The 25,293-nt window shown below is 36.9% G+C and overlaps 3 protein-coding genes across 5 annotated transcripts; 2 read left to right on the top strand and 1 right to left on the bottom strand.

Moving 5' to 3' along the window:
- The first annotated feature begins 7,789 nt into the window (after positions 1–7,789).
- On the top strand, positions 7,790–16,393 carry ctps1b (CTP synthase 1b). Its single transcript, XM_073872306.1, has 18 exons — positions 7,790–7,949; positions 8,674–8,857; positions 9,038–9,204; positions 9,889–9,989; positions 10,095–10,211; positions 10,350–10,433; positions 10,525–10,605; positions 11,316–11,467; positions 11,546–11,678; positions 11,784–11,872; positions 14,749–14,843; positions 14,932–14,994; positions 15,074–15,117; positions 15,195–15,291; positions 15,464–15,519; positions 15,600–15,696; positions 15,771–15,915; positions 16,241–16,393. The coding sequence occupies exons 2-18, from the start codon at positions 8,688–8,690 to the stop codon at positions 16,317–16,319; spliced, it is 1,770 nt and encodes a 589-aa protein (XP_073728407.1). The 5' UTR covers positions 7,790–7,949; positions 8,674–8,687; the 3' UTR covers positions 16,320–16,393.
- On the top strand, positions 15,797–19,528 carry taf12 (TAF12 RNA polymerase II, TATA box binding protein (TBP)-associated factor). 3 transcript variants are annotated; one of them, XM_055210647.2, is made up of 6 exons: positions 15,797–15,915; positions 18,296–18,528; positions 18,623–18,700; positions 18,784–18,898; positions 18,971–19,059; positions 19,154–19,528. In XM_055210647.2, exons 2-6 carry the CDS (start codon positions 18,358–18,360, stop codon positions 19,187–19,189), a joined length of 489 nt encoding a protein of 162 aa, XP_055066622.1. In that variant the 5' UTR covers positions 15,797–15,915; positions 18,296–18,357; the 3' UTR covers positions 19,190–19,528. The 3 variants fall into 3 exon arrangements, with proteins under 3 accessions (XP_055066622.1, XP_055066621.1, XP_073728408.1); XM_055210646.2 differs by lacking the exon at positions 15,797–15,915 and adding an exon at positions 16,532–16,693; XM_073872307.1 differs by lacking the exon at positions 15,797–15,915 and adding an exon at positions 16,534–16,686 and having other exon boundaries at positions 18,290–18,528.
- A 192-nt stretch (positions 19,529–19,720) lies between these two features.
- Positions 19,721–24,785, bottom strand: rab42b (RAB42, member RAS oncogene family). The gene is made up of 2 exons (XM_055210645.2): positions 24,336–24,785; positions 19,721–21,676 (listed from the first exon to the last, which is right to left on the bottom strand). Exons 1-2 carry the CDS (start codon positions 24,551–24,553, stop codon positions 21,235–21,237), a joined length of 660 nt encoding a protein of 219 aa, XP_055066620.1. The 5' UTR covers positions 24,554–24,785; the 3' UTR covers positions 19,721–21,234.
- Positions 24,786–25,293: the final 508 nt, after the last annotated feature.

Raw genomic sequence — 25,293 nt, 5'->3', positions numbered from 1 at the left:
TCTTATACTCCAGACCAGAGTGGTTTTCACATGCTAATGCTGTGCCTGCAACACACAGCCCAGCTGGAGAGCTCAGTGCTTTAGATGTGGAGAGCGGTGAGGGGAGAGAGAGAGACACACCAGGATGGAGCGTGCCACAGTCAGGGATTATGGAAATGATCTTGTGTCTTTTTTTAGTCGTTCACAGTAACTCTCTCTCTTTCAAGCTTGACAGGGTGTATGCCTGCATGTGAACAGAAAGACTGGGTCAGCTTTAAAAGCTGTTATGTATGTTTTCAAATCAGAGTGCAGTATGGGAAAACCTTGGATGACTTAATGCCTAATGTGTGGTTTGTCTCTGAACATATTTAAAGGAATAAGCATACCCTACTAAAACAATTCTGTTGTTTTTTTTACATTTACGCATTTGGCTGATGCTTTTCCAAAGTGACTTGTGGTTCATTCAAGCCAATTTTTTACCTTGGTATTGAACCCACAAACTTTTGGGTTGCTAATGCAATGCTCTACCAAATGACCTAAATAAGTGCACTCAGTAAACGTGGATGAACGAGAATTAGGGAGAACCATTAACTTTCTTTGTATTGAAAAGAGCAGCTGCTACTTATAGACGGTTTCATCGGACGCACGTGATACACGTCTGGATCCGAACCTTACTTCCGGTTTCGTTTTTTTTTTAAGGTCTGACTAGTTGCTAAACTGATCTCTTGAACAAATGCCTCGTTGAAAGTAACAAATGTATTGGTTTCCTATGTAATCTATGTGTTGTTTTTTTGCTTGTTATATAAATAAATTACGTTTAAAGAACTTTGTTGTTATTTATTCTTAGCGGAGTCTACCGGAAGTTACGTGCAGCCGCTTGTTTATGTTGTTACTGCTGAAACGGTCTATATCCCATCTAAAATATTCACTCCTCCTGTATGCATTATTATAAACCAAAGTGATGAAAGGTCTTGACATGTTATTTGTTAACTACCTAAATATTAAAGTGATGGATTCGCTATGAGAGATTATTAATAGAGCTATTTTTAAGAAAATTTACGACAGCAACTCCAGTAGATATTCAACATCTATAAATATAAGGCATGTTGTTTTTTTTATATGCCTATATTCATGCAAGAACTGGTTAATACAAAAGTAGGGGAAGGACAATTTGGCATCTCCAATTCACTTAACATGCATCTCTTTGGACTTTGGAAGGAAAACCGAAATACCCGGGGTAAACCTACCCTACTGAAAAATCCAGCTAAGACCAGTATAAGCTGGTAGCTGGTTTAAGGTGGCACTAGCTGGTTTACGCTGGTCCTCCCAGCCTGACAAAGCTGGTCATGCTGGTGGGTCAGCCTGTGTTCCAGTCTGACCAGCTAAATCCAGCTCGACCAGCTTAAAAAGTGACCAAAACACAGCTAGACCAGCTTGCTACACCAGCAAAACCAGCTAATACCAAGCTGGGAGACCAGCCAAAACCAGCTCACCAGCTTATGCTGGTCTTAGCTGGATTTTTCAGTAGGGTTTGCTGACACAGAGAGAGAGAGCATGCAAACTCAAACACAATATAGCATGACTATAAGTTGAAATAGCAATATTAGTCATGAAACAGCATGAGAAAAAAATAAGTAATTGTTGCACTGTGGGTTTTTTCTCACACCTTTGAATAAGGTCACAATATATATAACATTGTTAAGTTAAAGTGCGATTACCTTCATGTCATCTGACACATATTTAAGAGCACGGTGAGCTCGGTGCAGCGTCTGATTTGCTCCAAACATCTTCACCCAATCTGTCACTGTCGTGTGATGTGACATCTGCGTATGGAGGAGTGCTGGATTAATGCTCGACAAAAGGGCGGCTTTCAATCTCCACGACAACACAAGACTTGATCTACACGGTATCTGTTGTTCATGTGACACATAGAGCCATTTTCACATCTTTGATTTATTTGTACTCTGGGATTAAACTATTTCATGTGATTTATATTCTGTAAATGGCTAAAGTCTGATGCTGCTTGCATGTTAATTGTAGCTCAGATTTTGGAAATTATTCGACAAAGAGGTCACAGTTTGGGAATCGGCATACAGATTTTCTTGTTCCCAAAATTAAATGTTTTGTGCCATGTGTTTAATACATGCAAAGGGTTCAGTGTGCATCAGAGATTTTATAGGTCGTTTTCCCTCGCTGTTTCGACTCCATGGGCAAGGACACAGTCTTTTGGACGGTACCTGCGACAGGTGGTGAAACAGCAGTGCTTCCCATAATGGACCTCTGTGTGTGTGTGTGTGTGTGTGTGTGTGTGTGTGTGTGTGTGTGTGTGTGTGTGTGTGTGTGTGTGTGTGTGTGTGTGTGTGTGTGTGTTGGAAATGATGCAGATTAAACTAAAAAATCAGTCCTGAATTACTTAATCATTTTACATTTAGATTTAATTATTATAAATAAATATTATAACCCAAATGTTTTAATAACATTTTACAACAAGATGTATATATTAACAGTACAATGTCAGATAAAATGGTAAAAAAATAGCTGACACTTGGGCAGTACCCTTTAAAAAAGGTCCTTATATGTACCATTTAGGTACAGATATGTATACATTTGGTACCAGTATGTATCTTTGAGGTACTGATACCCACTCTTTGGTACCAATATGTACCTCTGAGGTACTGATACGCACTCTTTGGTACCAATATGTACCTCTAACTTAGGTACTGCTACGCACTCTTTGGTACCAATATGTATCTTTGAGGTACTGATACACACTCTTTGGTACCAATATGTACCTCTGTAGTACTGATACGCACTCTTTGGTTCCAATATGTACCTCTAATTTAGGTACTGCTATGCACTCTTTGGTACCAATATGTACATCTGAGGTACAAATATGCACTCTTTGGTACCAATATGTACCTCTGAGGTACTAATACACACTCTTTGGTACCAATTTGTACCTCTGCGGTAGAAATACCCACTCTTTGGTACCAATATGTACCTCTGAGGTACTAATACGCACCCTTTGGTACCAATATGTACCTCTAACTTAGGTTCTGCTATGCAGTCTTTGATACCAGTATGTATCTGTGAGGTACTAATATGCACTCTGGTACCAATATGTACTTCTGGGGTACTGAGATGCACTCTTTGGTACCAATATGTACCTCTAACTTAGGTACTGCTATGCAGTCTTTGATACCAGTATGTATCTTTGAGGTACTGATACACACTCTTTGGTACTGATATGTACTTCTGGGGTACTGAGACGCATTCTTTGTTACCAATATGTACCTCTAACTTAGGTACTGTTACGCACTCTTTGGTACCAGTATGTATCTTTGAGGTACTGATACACACTCTTTGGTACCAATATTTACCTCTGAGGTACTAATACGCACTCTTTGGTACCAATAAGTAGCTCTAACTTAGGTACTGCTACACACTCTTTTGTACCAATATGTACCTCTGAGGTACTGATATGCACTCTTTGGTACCAATATGTACCTCTAACTTAGGTACTGCTACGCACTTTTTGATACCAATATGTATCTTTGAGGTACTAATATGCACTCTTTGATACCAATATGTATCTTTGAGGTATTGATACGCACTCTTTGGTACCAATATGTACCTCTGAGATACTCATACGCACTCTTTGGTACCAATATGTACCTCTAACTTAGGTACTGCTACGCAGTCTTTGATACCAGTATGTTTCTTTGAGGTACTAATACGCACTCTTTGGTACCAATATGTACCTCTGAGGTACTAATACGCACTCTTTGGTACCAATATGTACCTCTGAGGTACTAATACGCACTCTTTGGTACCAATATGTACCTCTGTACTAATACGCACTCTTTGGTACCAATATGTACCTCTGTACTAATACGAACTCTTTGGTACCAATATGTACCTCTAAGGTACTAATATGCACTCTTTGGTACCAATATGTACCTCTGAGGTACTAATACGCACTCTTTGGTACCAATATGTACCCCTGGAGGTACTAATACATGCTTTTTTGTACCAATTTGTACCTCTCAGGTACTAATATGCACTCTGCAAAGGTGTACATTTTTAAAGTGTACTGCCCCAATGACAGCTATAGGGACCATTTTTCCTGACAGTGTAGTTATGAACTTTTTTTTCACTACAAAAACCTTTGTGAACCAGAAAGGTTTCTTTGGATGTTATAGGTTCCTTTTGGAACCATTCAGCCAAAAATTGTTCTTCTATGCCATTGTGAAGTGTAAATTAATAACCAAGAAAAATGACTGCTGTAATAAAGTATTGTCTTTTGTCAGTTGTTAATATCATATGTCATTTGTTAAATGATGCCAAATGCATGAACTAATAACAAAAATCCTGATTGTGAACTGTTTTTCCTGTCAAAAGTATATAAAACAGATTTTCTTCATGATACAGATGCCATATAGCGCACCATATGCAGTAAGTGTTAAATAAAAGGTTTTTGTTGTGAAATACTGTGGGTGTCTTGAGATTGCCATGTCATGTTGTCTACACTTCAGGAAGGGATTGTACAGTTTGTTCATATGTACATAACAAAATGATTAGATAAGAGACTAGATGACAAAGAGGCTCTTGTTCACAAGTGCAACATCTGACTAGTGAATGGTGTGTGTTTTAGGTTTTCTGGTGAAGATCTCACGCTAACCTAGTTTATCAAATCCAGATTTCATACATGACATTCATATGACTCTGAGGAAATGGGTTTAGTGATGTTCTTTGTGGTCGGCCAACACATTGATCTCTGACTGTGGTTATTACTGACCGCTGCTTTTCTTTACTTGCCTTGTTACAGACATCCGATCTAATTCACTCAACACAAGCACGCACACACGGTACAATACAAACAGTAGTATATACACTTGCAGTGTTGTTTAAACAAGTGATCCAGGTTTATGCAGATGAGCTAAATATGTGGGTAGGGTGTGTTTAGTGAGGATGCCAAAACACGAAACCAGAGTTGCATATGTTTTCACTAAATTACACAATCCTTTAATTTCAAGACCACCCCTAACAAAACCACTATGGTGAAGGGTGGTCTATGTCAGTGTGTGCACATTTATCTGTAATATCACAGGTGGCAGAGTACCAGCCCTGGTAGAGTCACCATTCAATAACACCCGAAAGGAGGGGGGCATTAAAATGATTTAGGGATGTTTAATGTACAGGATTTGTTTGGTTAAAAAAACAAAGCGATTATTCTTTCGGCACAACACGTTCTCTATCTCATTTCACCCGCCTTCATAATCAAATTAGGGTTCATTGTAGGCAGAGGACTCCAGTTGTGCACAGGCGCACAGACGACTACGCCCTCCAACTGCATTTGTTTTCCCCATAAATTGTGGCTTTTAGTGAGAGGATGTTGTGGGTGGATTCTGAGCTCACAGGCCTGTAAAAGTAGATATTAGATTGTCTTCGTTCTGTTATGCCAGTAAGTAATGTTTGTACATTTTGTAAATACATGTAACATTATTTCAGAAAAATATCCCATATACATTACACTAAATGACCAAAATAGGGTTTCTCTGATATCGCTGTATAATTAACCACTCTTATTATTTATTAAGGCTGTCCAAGTAGAGGAATGGGTCTGTCAAATGACAAAAATACCACAATAAAACCACCATCTTATGTTATATTAAAAAATTGTATAAGTCTTGCAGTGGTAGTTGTGTCAAATATTGACCAAATTTGCTCAATACATTCATAATTCATTTGGTTTCGCATATTAACCCTTTAGAAAAATGGTCAAAAATGGTACCAGGCTATCACTGGGGCAATGCCCTTTCAAAAAGTACACCTTTGCACCTAAAGAGTTGATATTAGTACAGAATAAATACAAATATCTGTACCTAAATAGTATGTTAGGACATTGCTTGGGACCTTTTTTATTGAAAAAATACAATTTCTGACAGTGTAGGTTATAGCATCACATTCTTTATATTGTAAACCAAAGTGCACTCTTATATAACTGCACTACATGTGTGGCTTGTCACACATGCAGTGCTGAGTCTGGCATAATTATCTCTTAACACTTATGTAAGTCCCATGCCACACACCTGAAGAGCCGGTACAGGCTTAACCAGGGACAGTGCGCTATAATTAGATAAATATCAATCAACCTAAACCCAGCTGTCGCCAGCAGAAAACATCTAGGTTATTGTCTGCCATGTTATATAAATGATTGGATGAAGTATTCTATGAAAAATTCATTTGGTCCAGATACTTTTGAAAGAAAGCATTATAGATATCTTCAATCATGTGCATGACTCATTTTAGATGTTAATCATTATTTGATCATTCATTTCTGGATTAAACCGAAGAGTGTGTCATGTTCAGTTACACACATGAGGTACTTTAAAACGAATCATCTTTAATGTGTTTTGTCCTCAAATTTCCATCCATCACATTTTCTTCCAAGAGTACTGCTGTTCACAGTTGAATACAATAGAAAACTGTAACTAAGGCTGATGCCGACAGTATTCAGTACACATACTGTAAGTCCAATAAGTTTCAATGTCTTTAAAGGTATAGTGCATCCAAAAATGGATGTTTTCTCATAATTTACTTGCCCCAATGCCATCCCAGATGTATATGACTTCATTTCTTCATTAAAGCACAAACAAACAATTTTAGATTAATTTTGTGACAAAACACGCACAGAACATCTATTCACAAGATGCACATAAACCAATAAGATTTGAAATAAGAGATGTGCTTCGCTAAGTAAGCTTAAAGTACACTTAAACACATCAGTTAATTGATTAACCCATTGGAGTCTTTAGGATTGCTTTAATGATGGATTGATGTGTTTTTTAGAGCTTGGTCATGTTGACCCCCATATAAGAAGATAACATGATGTCATTTTAATATAAAAATCTTTGTGTTAAGCTGAAAAAAGTACATCTCAAAAATGATGTACTACTCCTTTAAGTGTTCATTTTTGTGAATTGTACTGCAGAGGTTTTTTATGATGTCGTCTGTCGCCATCTAGTGGCAGTAAATGTATTAAACTTTGTTTATGTTTGCATATAACCTTATAACGATACAAAAGAACATGTAAAAAGACAAAGTTAAGGCTGATGTTAATCTTAATAACAGTGTCTTTTATTATGAAAATGTTTTTTAAGATATTTTATTTAAAAAATGAAATGTCTGTAAAATCTTGAATGAACATACTAGAAATTAATCGCTTTTCAGATATTTACTTATAAGATCTTTTGGGCGGTATTTTAACCCAAAAATCAGAAGTGAGATGAAAATAAAGAAAGCCAAAAAAAATCTAAATTCTAAACTCAAATCTTCCGCTTCGCGCGAGACTCCTCCTCCATGTTTGTGATATGACGTCACCAACGTAGACATTTGATACTCTAGTATTGCCACTGCCACTTAAACAAGAAACGTATACATTTTTTATGAAACGGAATTACATTATTCGCGAGGGTCTTTACACTTTAGTTTTAATCTATATTTTTTAAATTAGTAATGACGGATTTTAGCAGAATTAATGCCACTCTTTAATCTGCGATTCTGATATGAATAATTTAAGCACACAAAATTAATAAACAAATATTTAATTATTATACCAATTTTATATACAAATCATAAGTCTACAAGTCATAAGAGGTACGTTAGCTTAACTTTATGTAAACATATTTTAAAACACTATCTAAAATAATATCTCAAAAAGTTAAGAACTATCACGCTGAAAATTAAAAGTGTTCAGTGTACGTTTATAATCTCATCGATGTAATGCAGAGTGGCAAACTAGCTGGAATGGAATGATGCTCTTTAGCGTCAGAGCCACACCACGTGTTGTTTTGGCGCCTCACACATTTCGCGCCTGTGACGTCTAAATAAACCGGATGATGCCTCGTTTTTACAGAATAAGTTGACGTTTTTAATCAACGGTTTTTATTAAATTGGCAAGAGTTCAGGTACAGTGAAACAGTCAGTTTGCTTTTACTGCGCTTCTTGCACCGGCTCGCATGTCATACGTACCAAACATGAAAGTGCACCGCAATGTTATGTAATATGTATGCATTTCACATGTGAATTTATGAAATAGGCCTGACGTTACGTGACACGCTATGCAGTCGGTTATTATAACATGCGAGCCTATTATTAGTGAAGAACTATGCTTTTGTGTATTTTCTTTAGATATCTGTGTACAAGGTCATATGTGTGCATTGCACGCGCCCATATGCGTTGTATTGTTACAGTACAGTTGAGGAGTGACAATATGTGTATTTTTAAATCGCGTTGTATTTGCAAGTAACACATTTGCAATGTATTAATATTTGCATTAAAGTTGTTGTTCTGGTCGTCTTGTTCTTTCTATATAATTTTTGATATCAACGTCACTGTTTTGGGTGTTACTCAGATTAAATATTGTGTGACTCGTGTAATCTAACTTTGAGAAACATCAAAGCATGATTTGAGACATTGCTTTTTACATTGATTGACATTATATTAGTCAATAATAAAGATATCAAGATTTTATTTTCACTGAATGATTATATAGGATGACTTTATGTAGAATACAATAGCTTTTACAGATTGGGTCACGTATGTGATGCAATTGTTATTCTGTTTACTATATAAAAATAATATGATTGTCATTGCTGAAAGAAACATTTCACGTCTTTCTTTCACTGGTAGGGGTCTGTTCAATAATGAAGTACATACTGGTGACAGGAGGTGTGATATCTGGCATTGGTAAAGGCATCATAGCCAGCAGTGTGGGCACAATACTCAAATCGTGTGGTCTGCATGTCACTGCTATTAAGATCGACCCCTACATTAATATTGATGCAGGCACCTTCTCTCCATATGAACACGGTGAGCACTAAACTATTTGATTTGCTTTTGTTTGTTTTGGTGATGAAGAACTAAGCACACCTTAATTAGTGGTTTGTTTTGTTTGAAAGACATACAATGTGTTTTTATTGTACAGCTGCCTTTTGTTTATGCCGATTTTTTTGTAAACCAATATCTAATTGTGTAACACTGATCAACACGGTGAAGTATTTGTGCTGGATGATGGCGGTGAGGTTGACTTGGATTTAGGGAACTATGAACGTTTTCTAGACATCCGACTAACCAGGGATAACAATCTGACCACGGGGAAGATCTACCAGTCTGTTATAACAAGGGAGAGAAAAGGGGAATATCTGGGGAAAACGGTTCAAGGTGAGTTATGCAGTGACATTTTGAATATAAATAAGAAATATGTTGAAATAATCCCAGTCATACCGATGTTTATTGAGCCGTGATATGCAATTTTTATTTGCACATCAATGTTTATTGAGCCTGTAATATGCAGTGTTTATTTGCATATCCTCTATGGCCCAGTCCCAAATGGTGCACTTCATGTGGACTTTCTCGTGGCCTTAAATTGTGCATGCTCACTTAGTCTACAAGTCCGTAGGGTGTCCCATCTGTCATTTTTATGCTTTGAAGTGTGCTCATCAGCGCCCTCTTGATGCGGCCTTTAGCGAAGCCCGCACTGCAGCAGGCTTCGTGCACTTTACCAACCTAGAAGTCCTTGCGAAAGAGCAATCAGACCAATTAGACGACGAAGAAGGAGTTCACACTGATGGGCAACTTCTCTTCCTATTTCCAGCGTGACGCTCGATTCAGTTCGGCAACGCATGACGTCACCCATAAAAAGTGAATGGGAAGCTTTAACGTTACGCCCCAGGTGAACATACCATAAGTACGGAGTGTGCGATTTGGGACAGGACCTATGATTATGCTAATGTTTACCCTTGCTGTTCACAGTCCATATTCTCAAAACCGACAGAAGGTGCTGACTTAATATACATAGTGGTATAATACAGCATCACTAATGTGAATATGGGTTATTTTTTACAGTGGTACCTCACATTACTGATGCTATTCAGGAATGGGTTATGCGCCAGGCTAAAGTCTCAGTGGACGATGATGGTATTGAACCAGAAGTCTGTGTTATTGAGGTTAGTCTTTTTTAAGTTTGCACTTACTGTAGTACTAAACTATTTTAACAGTTTAACTTACATAGTCACCCATGTTTTTACATCATTTTGTTTTTTTTTTCGCAGCTTGGAGGTACAGTTGGGGATATTGAGAGCATGCCTTTTATTGAGGCTTTTAGGCAGTTTCAGTTCAAAGTGAAACGGGAGAACTTCTGTAACATCCATGTCAGCCTGGTTCCTCAGGTAGGAAGAAGAGGCCCAAAATTTCCATCCTGCACGGTTTGGTTTTTAATGATGCTGTAATACACACAATTTTAGTTGATGCGGTACATGGAAGTCTTAATAGCTGTTTTACATTATGGTCTGTGGATGCATTTTCAGCCTAGCTCCACAGGAGAACAGAAGACCAAACCCACACAGAACAGCGTTCGAGAGCTGCGTGGACTTGGCTTATCTCCGGATCTGGTGAGTCTGATGTCAGCATCATATCTTGTGAAGTTAGGGCGGGTAAATCCTCTTTTTAATATCTGAAGTTACTTTACTTTTTTCTTGGCAGATTGTCTGTCGTTGTTCCACTCCATTGGAGACCGCTGTCAAAGAGAAAATCTCCATGTTTTGCCATGTAGAACCTGAGCAGGTAGCACAGTACATGCAAGTTATTATTTTTAAGTAACTTTTTTATTTTAGCCAGATTCTTTTATCAGTACAACGTTCTTTACATTCTTCATATGCAATGCATGGGAATCTAACCTATAATCATGACATCATGCTTTACCACCTGAGCTATTCATGCATTGTTCTTAGTAGTTAAAAAGACCACTTTTACTTAATGTTTTTATTTAAAGGGGCCATAACACTTTTTTAAGATTTCAAATAAATCTTTGGTGTCCCCAGAGCATATATGTGAAGTTTTAGCTCAAAATACCATATAAATAATTTAAATTGCCACTTTGTAGGTCTGTGCAAAAATGTGCTGTATTGGGTGTGTCCTTTAAAATGCAAATGAGCTGATGAAATTCAAACACTGATCACAATGATGGTGGTTTGTTGTAATTAAAACTCAATTGTGCTTTTCTCTGCACTAAATGGCAGTGCTGTGGTTGGATATTGCAGATTAAGGGGCGGTATTATTATAATTAGAGCTCCTTGTGACATCATTTTTTAACGACCTATTTTTTCATGTGCTTGTAGAGAATGGTTTACCAAAACTAAGTTAGTGGGTTGATCTTTTTCACATTTTCTAGATTGATAGAAGCACTGGGGACCCAATCATAGCACTTAAACATGGAAAACGTCAAATTTTCATGCCATGGCCCCTTTAAACTTATTTGTAATTTTACTCTGCAGGTGATCTGCATACATGATGTCTCTTCCATCTACCGAGTACCTTTACTCTTGGAGGATCAGGGCATAGTTGACTACTTCTGCCGCAGGCTGCATTTGCCTGTCGAAATGAGGCCATGTAAAATCCTTACTAAGTGGAAGGAGATGTTAGACAGGTTTGAGCTGTTTGGATACTCTGTATTGTCAAATATCTCATGACAATTTCTTTTGAGAGGTCTGTTTGTGTTCTCCAGATCTGACAGACTCTTAGACCAAACGTCTATCGCTTTAGTGGGAAAGTACACCAAACTCTCAGATTCATATGCTTCAGTGATTAAAGCGCTGGAGCACTCTGCCCTGGCCATTAACTGTAAGCTAGAGGTCAAGGTATGGTATAGTTGAAAGAACTCTTATGAAATATATATGGGGATTTTGCACATACTAAACATATTTATTGTAAGATTAATACTAGAAAATGCTACTTAATTTCAGTACATAGATTCTGCTGACCTGGAGCCAGCTACATTGCAGGAGGAGCCGGTGAAGTATCATGAGGCTTGGCAGAAGCTCTGCAGTTCTGAGTGAGTGTATTCTTAGAAAGCTGTTGCAATGTGGTACAATAATAGGCCCATGTCTGTTATTATGGGTCATATTAGAGTCGGGGAGAGCGGGGCACAACCTAACGCTTTTTGACTTTGGCTCTATCATTCAAAAAATATTTTAGTTAGATTATTCATTTTTTACACAATCAACATACACATCTCTGCTACAAATAAACATTTAAAGTTTGTTTGTGGGATCTACCGTTATTGTACAATTACACAGAAAGTGACAGGAGTGCAAATGTTACAACTTACCCCATAGGTGGGGTTCATTGTAACAGAGGGTTTGTTGTAACACCTGCTAGAAAATTTGGTTTAAACCACTGATCTATATAAATAACTGGATTGCGCATAGAACGCTTAACATAACAGCGTGAGGTGAAGCCAGCACAGAGTTCGAGCCCCCATCTTGGTATACCCAACCGGGAGAGGGCGTCATTGACTTCCATTCAAAATCATGTTTTAAATTCACCCGCTTTACAGCGTATCAGTCACGCAAGATTATTTTTAGGATATGTGTTCGTAAATTAACTGTTAATTCTGGTGTTATTTGCAATGTTTATGTTTTAATCGGGGAGGAAAATGGATTTGTAAAAAACGTTAAGGTGAGTGTGTCTGCTGTGTTCTGTTAATGACACGGGTATAAATATATATATATATTTTTTTGACATTCAGACAGCTACACGGCAGCGTTATTTCTCTAAATAAGTTTAGGTAACTTGTAAGTTTAGATAACATAAAACCAGCAAATTATTGCATGCACATACGGTATAAAGTATGATTATTTATTTAGATTTCAGAATGAGCACGTTTATCATTACTACAACACAAACGTCCTAAGCATGTACATAGTTATTTACCGAAAGTTGTAAATTTTAGTTTTTAATTAGTTATTATACATTCATCTTCATTACAGTATCAGATCAGCATACATACCGCAGCATATTTAGTATTAATGTACAGGGTAACTTCAGATATAAAAACGAAGACTAGTAAAGTGATGTTTTATCATTAAAATCTGATCGCGTCCATTGATTTAATAGAATGTTTGGGTATACCAACATTGCGGCGCGGTGGCTTCACAGTTGTGACGTCATGCGCAATCCAGTCATTTATATAGATCAGTGGTTTAAACACAAATGATAATCAAATTCTGTCTATATACTAAAGGTGTATATTGTTTATATATCTTATATATTTTTTTTATAAATGAATGGATATCCACACATTAATCCATCCATGATCCTTTATCTAACCATCCTTGTATTAAAAGCATCAATGCATATGAATAGATTTTTTTGAAAGGCTGCACAATTAAGACAAAAAAAAGATAATTGATTTATTTCCCCTGATATTGTATTAACAGTTATCATTTTAATAGTATTTATATTGTTTTCATTTTATTATCATTGTACACTGGAGGCTTAGTTGTAACACTGTGTTACAACTAACCCCGCTGTGTAAAAATGTTTTCAATCCCAGCAATCAGTTATTAGGAGTTGTTGACATGTTTCAAAATGGTGTTATGTTTTATGTAACAAGACAGTGATTAAAATAATATAAGGTTGGATTTGGTGACTTACACACCAAACTCAGAAATCGGAAAAAAAATTAAGACGAAGAAATTTACTTTTATGCCTCCAAAACACTCTTTGTTCAATATTTTAAGCAAAACACATCCAAACTTTTCACATATTCACAGGAGATCATCTTCTGACAGTAAGAGAAAAAGACCAAAAGCACAGATTGCTCGGCCTTGTATAAATATGTAAAGTAGCTGCGTTACCATTAACCCTGTGTTAGTTTGTGCCCCGCTCACCCCTGCTTCATCCTGATTGGTCAGTTAAAGCTTTCAGTGATGTGATATTCCTCAATAATCACAACATGTCTGAGAATTAAATTATACTGGTATGCTCATCCAGGTTAAATGAATGGTCGTATTTAAATGGTTCACAGAATGAAATAAAAGCAAATTAAGTATTTCTTCTCAATCACTATTTTTCCCAGTATTTTGTGGCTGTGGAATGAACGGGATATGTATGTATGGATGGATGGATAGTCTGGCAGTAGTTTAAAATAAACCTCTAGAAGGTAATATAATACCTCTGTTCCATGTTGGGTCTATAATTGGCTGACTGTACATTATATCTTGCATAACAGCTCAATAGAGAAATGGTACAACAACCAACAACATATGCTCTATTTTGCCCATTTACATAAAGCATTTTCATTTAACATAACTATTTGTAATTATTGAGAGAAACTGACAAACAAATGTATAGTTTTTACAAACATACCTTACATCTTGAGACAAAACAATGGCACTGATATATTTTAAAATATGTAAATGCAAGCTGATTTCAGTTAGGACAGCTCAAACAAGCATTTAAGTCTTAGAATAGATAGACTCCACTTTTTTGAAAATATGCTAATTTTCCAGCTTCATTTAGAGTTAAACATTTGATTTTTATCGTTTTGCAATCCATTCAGCTGATCTCTGGGTCTGTCGGGACCACTTTTAGCATAGCTTAGCATAATTCTTTGAATCTGATTAGACCATTAGCATCGCTCTAAAAAATAAACAAAGAGTTTCGATATTTCCGATCGGCTGAATGGATTCCAAAACGGTAAAAATCAAATGTTTAACTCTAGGGAAGCTGGAAAATGAGCATATTTTCAAAAAAAGTGGAGTGTCCCTTAAGCCTTGTCCGGGACACCACCCCATAATCTAATAATAAGGGTCATTTTTTACAGGCTTGTTTTACCTTGAATAATTAGTTGTATACTGGTTGTTAATTTGATTATTACTTATTAAATGTTTATTTCAAAATGCCTATATCGACTTCCATTATTAGTGGAATTCTTGTTCCTGGAGGCTTTGGCATACGAGGTACTGAGGGGAAAATCCAAGCCATCAACTGGGCGAGGAAACAGAAAAAGCCATTTTTAGGTAACAGATTTTTGTTGATAAAGCAAGAAGTATAGCAGTAATATTTCTTATTTTACAAAACACGCCGTGAAATAACGCTGTTTTGCAGGTGTTTGTTTGGGCATGCAGCTGGCAGTGTGTGAATTTGCTCGTAATGTACTTGGTTGGGAAGGTAAGAAAGTACATACAGTAGTAGTTTATTAAAAATGAATTTACTGTGTGAGTGTTTACTCTTTTATTTCTCTTAACAGATGCCAATTCTACAGAATTTGATCCTGAAACAAAACATCCTGTGGTGGGTATTATTTTGGTAACTTTTTTGCATCATTGTGATAGTTCCATATTGTGGTGACCTCTATTTGTTTAATGCAGGTGATTGAAATGCCAGAGCACAATCCTGGGGATAAGGGGGGAACCATGCGGTTGGGAAAAAGGCGGACTTTGTTTAAAAGCACTTCTAGTATTATTCGTAAGTTTTGATCTTTTGTGCCTGCAGGCGAATTGTAAAGGTCACGTATCACAAAAATAGAAACTGGTATAGTTGCAGGTTATGACGTAGCTTTGCATACTCTGCATTTCTTTGTATACTCGGAATATCTTTATTGACATTTATTAGTTTGTTTGTCATTATTTTGTTGTAGGAAAGCTGTATGGAAATGCTGAGTTTGTGGATGAAAGGCATCGTCATCGCTTTGAGGTTTACAATCAATTATTTTGCAATAAAATAACACTGATCTTTCATTTGGTTTTATTTTTTTTATATATTTATTTTTACAGGTGAATCCAGAACTGAAGCATCACTTCGAGGAGAAAGGGTTCAGATTTGTGGGGGAAGATCTGGAGGGGGAACGAATGGAGATCATTGAACTTGATGGTCGGTGGATGTTCAATGTCTTTGACTTTTATCAGTCAGATTTTTCCTCTGACTATTATTTTCTCTTTTGGCAGATCAATCTTATTTTGTTGGTGTGCAGTACCATCCAGAATTCACCTCTCGTCCCATTAAACCATCACCACCTTATTTTGGCCTTCTACTGGCATCATCTGGGAAGCTACAGAACTACCTGCAGAAAGGATGCAGACTCTCACCTCTGTGATTCTTGTCTAGTACACTAACTTAAATTTGAAGTCATGAGCATTGAGGGGGTTAGTTCACCCAAAAATTCAAATTTAGTCATTATTTACATTCCCTTGTGTCATTCAAACCCCCAGTGTATAAGCAAGAGGCAGTCATAACAATGTCAAATATGGAGTTTTGAAAGACAAGGTTGAGTAAATAATGAATAGATTTTCATTTTTTGTGTGAACTATCCCTTTAATGACAGTCTAATTGCAATATTTATAAACTTAATAGACCTTGCATACTTTTTATGCAGCCTCTCTATGATCAGTTAAACTTATTACGTTTTCTGTTTTAGGGATACTTACAGTGATCGAAGTGACAGCAGTTCACCAGACTCTGAGATCTCTGAAATTAAATTCCCATCACTTTCTTGAAAGGGTCACCCACATGAATTCAGTATTCAAAAAAATTATGAATTTAAATAAATGACAATAAAAGAGTAATTTGAGTTTTGTTGTTGTTGCATATGCAGACATATTCCAATTTTACAAGGTTCTAAAAAAAGTTGTGGATTATTCGGATATCTGTTTTTTAAACGTTTTTTTACACACCAAAGGACTTTTGGTTTGTCATTTTTCAACTGTACTTTTATTTTGTAAAATCGCATTCCTTTCATTCTCGCGAGCTTTCCGGGCTCCGTTAACCAGAAGAAGCGCTTCCGAAAACAACATCAATTTTAGAAGACCTTTTGCATATTTTCAGCTGAAAATGTCGAAGATGAGAAGATAGTACACAATTTTTTGATCAGGTATTGCATTACTACACCATCTAACAGGGTTTACATAAAACGAAAGCAAAAGCGTAACGCGCGATTGTCAGAAATGTTTACGTGTTAGCAGCTAATGTGACAAGCGTTCATCTGTTCTGGTGAATTACAGTAACCGTTTTAAAACTCGAGCTTAAATATTCGTTAACTCAAATAACTAGATGTTTAAATGTCTCTCTTGCGTTGCTATTAGTCCTGATTACAATAACTCAACCACCTCAAAATACATAACAAGCTAATTCCGTTAGCCACTGAAGCCAAATGACAGATCTAACGTTAAGAGTTGTTGCTGTAGCAAGATTTGTTTAAGGCTTTGGTTATGAATTCTGTAATGTGTGATTTGTTAACTTGTCTTATCTAAATTGTTAGTATTTTACCGTCAACATATCTTAAAATCAGCTAACGTTATATTGACCATTTCGAGTCGGGTCATTTTCACCTACTACTTATTTTTATTTATTTTTAATCCTTGTGTGTTTGCTAAAAGTGTATTTTTTAAAGCTTTATTTCCTATGCAATTATTATTCGACAATCACCCTCGGACACCTGTTAGTAATAGGTGCGTCGAAAAAAGTTTTAAAAATGTAAATGTATTTAGATCCCATAAGTATAGCTGATACCTTTGCAAGATTAATAGTTTGCGGGATCTTTTTTTCTGTACAATTATTATCAGCTAATGTTTATACATAATGGTCCACATCCGGTCATATTTAGCAAGTGTGATTGGCAAAAAACAAAAAAAAACATGAAATCCGATTTATACAAATAAATTTTAAGCTGCATTGACTGTGTTTACACTGTCGTTTTAAATCCGATTTTTCTATATTTTCGATTGGAATCCGATCATATTTAGCATGTAAACAGGAAAAAAAATCAAATCTGAATTTTACAAATCCATTTCAAGCTAAATTGAACTTGTTCACTCTGTCAGATTCAATCGAATCCAATAATACGATCCTATTTAGCAGGTGTAAAGATAAAAAAAATTAAAATCCATTTTTAATGTCATATTTAAACCACAGTAATGGAAATCATATTTGACATAGTTTTTTTTTTTTTTTAAATATGCTTATTTTCCAACTCCCCTAGAGTTAAACATTTGATTTTTACCGTTTGGGAATCCATTCAGTTGATCTCCGGGTCTGGCGGTAACACTTTTAGCATAACTTAGCATAATCTATTGAATCTGATTATACCATTAGCATTGCGCTAAAAATAACTAAAGAGTTTCTATATTTTTCTTATTTAAAACTTGACTCTTCTGTAGTTTCATCGTGTACTAAGACCAACAGAAAAATTAAAAGTTGCGATTTTCTCGGCAGATATGGCTAGGAACTATACTCTCATTCTGGCGTATTAATCAGGGACTTTGCTGCTGTGGTATGGCTGCGGCGGGCGCAGTGTTGTTATGCAGCGCCTGGAAATAATCTACCTGCTATTGAAAGTAACCAAGGTGACTATTTTCGGGCAGTGCGTAATATCACTATGTCTGCTGCAGCCATGTTACGACAGCAAAGTCCTTGATGAATGAGAGTATACTTTGCATTGACTTGCATGACATTGAATCTTTCTCTTTTTGATCAGCTGAATAGTCTTGATTCTGTCCAATAAGAGGCTAACGACAGATACCTGTTGACTGGCATAGTATGACCCAGTACCCATCACAGACCAGCCGCTCTAACTTCAATACTGTTGTGAAAGCAGAAGCCTCCTCGACACCAACCATCTCCATGAACATGGCCAACAGTACCGTCGCTCCAGGCAAAGTTGCAGGCACTCCTGGGCCTGCAGGGAGAGTGAGTCCTGAAGGTCCTCAGGTAAGGCCAATCAGGAGGAGCCAAAATATATTGTGCATTAACATTTGATCCTGTTTTATATGCTTGTTTGATCTGATCTTTTTTTTATGTACAGGTGCTCAGTAAGAAGAAGCTGCAGGATCTTGTGCGGGAAATTGACCCAAATGAGCAACTTGATGAAGATGTGGAGGAGGTAATTACGACTTAAATAATTTTTTTGCTCTTGAGCCGCATTAATAAAGTTTAACCTGTCTATCGGATGCCGTTTCCCTGCAGATGCTTCTTCAAATTGCAGATGACTTTATTGAAAGCGTGGTTACTGCTGCATGCCAGCTCGCCCGACACAGAAAGTCAAATACTCTTGAAGTAAAGGATGTCCAGCTGCATCTTGGTAAGGGTTTTGTTTGAATATACCATCTTTTGTCTGTTTTGGAGTGACATTAACTGCAATATTGCATTACAGAACGCCAGTGGAATATGTGGATTCCCGGCTTTGGTTCAGATGAAATCCGGCCATACAAGAAGGCGTGCACCACAGAAGCCCACAAACAGGTCAGCCATTGCTCTAAGGCACTTATTTGCAATTATTTGTAGTTTTATAAATGAAAGGACTCCTATGTCTAAACTTCTTTGTCTGTCTTCACAGAGAATGGCACTGATTCGCAAAACAACCAAAAAGTAGCAGGATCTGAAGAATCAACCTAAATTTTTTGTAACTTTTTCCTGTGCGTTTTGGAAATGAAGATGGTTTGAACCTGTAAATGTTATGTTTATCAGATGGGCAGAATGCACTGTACACAGTGTTTACAGTATGATTCGGTTGACATTTCACATTTTCAAAAGGTGAGCAGCAATTTACATCATTTTCCTGTACAGTTCATGTTTGTTAAAACCATCATATAACATTTTGCCATGTATATTTTCGGAACCCATCTTGGTCAGGGTCCTTGAGCGCCTTGGTGCTATATTGCCGTGTTTGTTATCTCACATGCAGACCTCTATTAAAATTGATTATTTCTTATCGTTTTACTTGCAAACCACTTTTTCAGTCATATTACATCGAAGGTCGACCAGTCTTTGTCATACTCAGCTGACATTAGTAGCTATGCACAATTACCAGTTGCCATGTGTCTTTTGTTCATAGTGTTCAGTGTTATAGATCTTTTAAGTAATGCTTAGTAGAATCAAAGACCCTTAGTGTGTGACTTTGTAAAAGTAATTTTTTACTAATTATATGCTGGGTATAAGGTGTAAATCGGTTAGAGAGGAATTATATATGTGTGTGTTCATTTAGAGGTATTATAAACCCTCGCTATGGATTTGTGGGTGGATTTAAAAAATTTTGAGGAGTTTGATATAATTATTTTTGCTCATGTATCACAGTGTTTTACAGTTACCTGTTTTCTTCTCATGAATTAAAGACACACTGAACTCGCTTAACAGGTTGTGTTTATTTTTTGGAAAAACACAAAAAACAAACAAGAAAAATTCAAAAGGTGTGCACATACAAAACCCAAAGTGGGTGCAGATGCAGGACAAAAAGGGTAACTCTTAACTCTTTCCCCGCCATTGACGAGTTATCTTGTCAATTAAGAGAAAAAAATATCCCTGCAAATGACATGCTCTTACCCAACTTATAAAAAAAACTGAAGCAAAAAATTTTTTTTTTACAAAAATGCAATTATTTCAGCTTTTTGCTCAAAATTTGGTATTTTTGAAGAAACCTACCCATATTTAAGAGGTTATAAAAGAGAACAAATAAAGATAAGATGAAACTTTTTTACCGTTTTGTTTATTTCTTTGTTTGAAAAAATGTCTACAATGTATATGTATGTATATATTTATATATACGTATATGTATGTGTGTGTGTATATATATATATATTTAGAGAAAACGCACATGATATGTAAATGTGCTGCTGTAGTCACTTACAAATGCATAGGACTTGCTCTTTAATACCTTCTGCAGAATCTTATGGATTTATAAAGAGTACAGTCTGTACTATTAAAGGTGCAGTGTGTACATTTTAGAAGGATCTTTTGACATCAATGCAATATAATATAGATAACTTTGTTTTTAGTGGTGTATAAAGACCTTACAAAATAAATTGCATTGTTTTTATTACCTTAGATAGAGATATTTTTATCTACATACACAGTGGGTCCCCTTACATGGAAGCCGCCATTTTGCACCATCAGTTTGTCCCTAAATGGACAAACTGCTCTACAGAGTGCGTTTGTCACAATGTTGTCTCAGACGATAACAATTTTGTCCTGTGATGGCTACCGTAGCTTCTCTGTGCTTCGAAAGGGAGGGGTGCAATATGCAACCTCACCACTAGATTCCGCTAAAATCTACACACTGCACCTTTAAGATGAACAGTTTATGAATGATAAATTAAAAATATATTCATATTTGGTGAGTTATATGACTAAATAATAATCTCACTTGATTCCACCTTAATAACTTATGATACTTCTATCTGAAGTGAATAAGAAAAAATATAAAATAATTTGTAGGAATATTTGTGTAATATTTTGGAAATCTGTTTTCTGTACCATACATGTTTTTTAATCAATCCATCCTATGATGAAGTTCAAATGAATGAAGTTCAATCTTACACCTTGGGCCTTTGAGGTATGCTTGTTTAGAGTCCAACCAACTTAGTGTTAAGGATAAGGACCTATTAAGAGCTCCATAAGTTGTAAAGAACCACATATCATGAGTTAACAAGCACAGGTCTTTTTTTCCTCAGCGGGTTTATCGATGTGCACCCTCTGGAGATTTTCCATCGTAGGCCCTGAGCTTTTCACTCCGTCCCAACCCTCCCTTAATTGCACTTCTCCGCTCTTCAAACCCTGATAAACCCTCCGGGTCAACAGTTCAAAGGCCTCTTTCACATTGTGACCGGTTTTGGATGAGGCCTCAATGTAAGCGGCTCCCAACTGGCTTGCAAGTTTTTCGGCCTCGGCCCGGTCCACCGCCCGCTCTCCTTCCTTTGCGCGGTCGCTCTTGTGTCCCACCAGTACGAAGAGTACATTGTACGGATGCACGCGCTCGCGCACCTCATCGTGCCACTGCAGCACGTGCTCAAAAGAGTCACGGTTGCCCAGGTCAAACACCAGCAGACCTCCAACTGAGTTACGGTAATATGAACGAGTCACAGACCTGGAAACACAAAACCATTCAAATGTTAGCAACAGCATAACCTTTAATTGCATAGCATCAGTGTTAAAACTGGGTACTGTTGGTGTGCCTTAAAGGAAAACACCAATGTTTTATTATGTCCTTACCTCAACTTAGATGAATTTATACATACCTATCTGTTTTCAATGAGTGCACTTCATCTTTGCACAGCGCGTTGTGAATGTGTTAGCATTTAGCCTAGCCCCATTCATTCCTTAGGATCCAAACAGGGATGAATTTAGAAGCCACCAAACACTTCCATGTTTTCCCAATTTAAAGACTGTTACATGAGTAGTTACACGAGTAAGTATGGTGGCACAAAATAAAACGTGAGGATTTTTAAGCAGATAAAAAATAAGAACTATATTGTATGTCGGAAGAGCACTATGTCTGAAGCACTTTGACCTCTGGCGCAGTAATATCAATACTCCTGACCACTGAGTTTGAGTGAGTGCTGCATACTAAGTGCTCTTCCGCCATACAATTTAGTTCTTAAAAATCGTCACGTTTTGTTTTGTGTCACCATACTTACTCGTGTAACTACTCATGTTAAGTGGCTTCTAAATTCATCCCTGTTTGGATCCTAAGGAATGAATGGGGCTAAATGCTTACACATTCACGACATGCTGTGCAAAGATGAAGTGCATGCATTGAATAAAGATAGGGATGTATTAAATCGTCTAAGTTGAGGTAAGAACATAGTAAAATATTGAAAAACTGTGGTGTTTTCCTTTAAGAAACCAGGTTGAGACTGTTCTAGCCTTCATCCAGCAATCAGAATAAAGGTGCTTAAAGGGTTCTTCGCATGGATGCCATAAAACTAAAACAGGGGTCTCCAACCCTGCTCCTCGTGAGCTACCGTCCTGCAAATTTAGCTCAAACCAAGGTGAACCAGCTAATCAAGGTATTCAGGATTGCTTGATAATTACAGACAGGTGTGTTGGAGTTGGGTTGGAACTGAAGTCTGAAGGACAGTAGCTCAACAGGAGCAGGGTTGGACACACCTGCCATAGAAGAACCATTTTTGGTTCCCTCAAGTACTTAGTCAAAGGAACCTTATGAGGAACTCGGATGCAAAAGCGGCATCAAAAATGAGATAATAATATTAGCTGAATGCTCTCTGCATGTATTATACGTTGATCAAATACCTTTGCTTCAAATACGTTTTATCCCAGCCCCAGGCAATTCTGAAATATCACTTTTTTGGCAGAATCCATTAAATGCCACTTTTATTTTTTAGCAAAGTCCTCTAAGTGCATGGATGATAAACTAGATCAGTGGTTCTTAAACTTTTCTGGTATGCAGCCCCCCTTAGGTACGGTGCATCCCTACGCGGCCCCCCAAAAGAAAATGTATGAGATTAAACATTCTGAATGTATCATTTTAATTAAACAAAACATCTTGACTTATACAATGTACCTTGTAAGTACTTGAATACAAGCCGAATGTGGCAGTGCATGAATCCCAGCGCCCCCTAATGTGTGGTTCAGTTTTTTTTATTTACATTCATTTATTTCATCATTTGCAGTGTTTCTAGTTGCATAGTGATTGTTTTGTCCAAAAAAGTGGATTTTTTTTGGAAGTGAAGATTATTGGCAAAAAAAATCTTAAATGCACTTAGAGGGTTTTGCATCGAAAGCACTCAAATTTGTTAAAATACCAATGATACGAACGAAGTGACATTTGTGAAAATAAGGCATTTCAATAACTGACTGAAAATAACTGACAAGCTTAATAACCTTTTCATTGACATTAAGTTGAAATTTTTGAACCTAAATATAATAGCCTGATAAAAATGCTTATTTAGGCTACCAGAAGACTTCAGATGCACTTAGAGGGTTTTGCATGAACCCCTCATTTCTTTCTTACCTTTTCATAGTCTGAGTGATCTTTTTCATTCAGAAAGGGACTTTTGTGCAACAGAACGGTTTTGTGGAAATTAAAGGTTCTACATGGGAACCAGATAGCCTAAGGGCAATGAGTCAAAAGCAATGACTCAGTGATATAAATAAAAAGATGAAGTGTCCTTAATAACTTACTGGAATTAACAGCAAAAGCCCTGTGTTAAATTGTCACTCTTAAGCTTGGTTTCACAGACAAGGCTTAGCTAGGCTCAGTGAGTTAATCTGGACACTTTACCCTTGATTTTATAACATTATATTGCTTGCTTGTTGATGTCGACATACCACGATGTAATCATTTTCTTGATCATAGGTGTCTTTATCATTTTATGACTTATTTTGCACTCTTAACCCCATAATACGGCAGTGTCGTGAGAGTTTCTGTAAAGAATAAATTAACCAACACAGTGTATATTTTTAACCCTTTGGGTGTGGATTACAAATGCATTTAATTTAACACCAGAGGTTTTGCTGTGAATAGGAAGCAGACAGTGATAAAGTCATCTATGCTAAACAGTACAGTAAACTTTAATGGTGTAATGTGTGATGGACTTCCTGGAAAATACATTATTTGCATACTGTAAACCTGATGAGCTATGATAAGCAACACATTTCACAATAATTTTTACAGAAGTAAGAAACCTCGTTCAACGGTTTGTAGAAACTCACACTCAGTTTTAGAAAACTTCAATAAATTCATGTAAGAACATGTAAGCTTGGAGAGACTGATAAATGCTTACTTAAATCTCTCTTGACCAGCTGTATCCCAAAACTGCAATTTCACCCGTACCCCAGGTTCCACCTCTAGAAAGTGTACGTAAAAGTCCACACCAACTGTCTGGTTGATGCACTCCAGAAACAGGTCCTCCGTGTAACGCTTCAGCATGGATGACTTGCCCACAGTGGAATCTCCTAGCATGATGATTCGAAACTGGTACTGCCACAATGTCAAATCCATGGCGCAAAGCAAAGCAACTAGGCTACGGTTGATGAGATGCGACGGTTGTCACTCCACAAGAATCCTTGGAGGTCCTGATCAGAGATCCTCTGTGATATGATATTTAGTAGACCAGTCTTGAGGATTTTATTTTAAGCATTATTAGAGATGAACCCATACTTCCCCGGTGTCTTCTCAAGAGCGTTTCTGTATGAATGTTGTGGGGTGGGACCTGACAAAGTTGATCTTCTGCTTTAATCTTTGCCTGTTCATACTTGTAAATGGGAGGAGTTTGTGCGAGAGGCTGGGTTTTTAAAGAACAGGAATTTTATCCTGGGCCAGAGGGAGTGAGCATGTGGTATCATATCAGGACAAGCCCTGCATTTCCTGTTGTGCCTATTGCAGGGCATCTGTGACAGACACAATTATATACAATACGAAGAAACTGAGCCTTTTAAAAAATAGATCAACCATGGCAATGTTTCCCACCCAGGTCATAACCTTACTGGAAGACTTCCAACGTTGTGATAAAATCAGACTGTATTAGAAGCATTCATTGGTTTACACAAGGTGCAATGAAACATAACTGGCTGTAATCACTAAAAATGTATAGTTAGTTTGCTTTTGAACGTTTCTATAATTGAAATACTTTCCAAACAGGAGGTGCACAACAATGGAAGCACTTCCCATAGGACACGGGATGGATTAGGGCCATAAATAAAACTACAGTTATATGTTTTGTGTATATAGGTAACTTTATG

Source organism: Misgurnus anguillicaudatus, chromosome 10, assembly GCF_027580225.2.
Source record: "Misgurnus anguillicaudatus chromosome 10, ASM2758022v2, whole genome shotgun sequence".
NCBI classification, from domain to species: domain Eukaryota; kingdom Metazoa; phylum Chordata; class Actinopteri; order Cypriniformes; family Cobitidae; genus Misgurnus; species Misgurnus anguillicaudatus.
Note: the sequence above shows the minus strand (reverse complement) of the source record. Positions and strands in the feature narration are given on the sequence as shown.

Excerpts from the sequence above, each read along its gene's own strand:
- ctps1b (XM_073872306.1), top strand. The coding sequence starts at position 8,688 with ATGAAGTACATACTGGTGACAGGAGGTGTGATATCTGGCATTGGTAAA. Across the intron at positions 9,205-9,888 it reads TCTGGGGAAAACGGTTCAAG|TGGTACCTCACATTACTGAT; the intron begins GTGAGTTATGCA and ends TATTTTTTACAG. Across the intron at positions 15,520-15,599 it reads GGCATCGTCATCGCTTTGAG|GTGAATCCAGAACTGAAGCA; the intron begins GTTTACAATCAA and ends TTATTTTTACAG.
- taf12 (XM_055210647.2), top strand. The coding sequence starts at position 18,358 with ATGACCCAGTACCCATCACAGACCAGCCGCTCTAACTTCAATACTGTT. Across the intron at positions 18,529-18,622 it reads TGAGTCCTGAAGGTCCTCAG|GTGCTCAGTAAGAAGAAGCT; the intron begins GTAAGGCCAATC and ends TTTTATGTACAG. Across the intron at positions 18,701-18,783 it reads TTGATGAAGATGTGGAGGAG|ATGCTTCTTCAAATTGCAGA; the intron begins GTAATTACGACT and ends GTTTCCCTGCAG.
- rab42b (XM_055210645.2), bottom strand. The coding sequence starts at position 24,553 with ATGGATTTGACATTGTGGCAGTACCAGTTTCGAATCATCATGCTAGGA. Across the intron at positions 21,677-24,335 it reads GCTGGTCAAGAGAGATTTAA|GTCTGTGACTCGTTCATATT; the intron begins GTAAGCATTTAT and ends TTGTGTTTCCAG.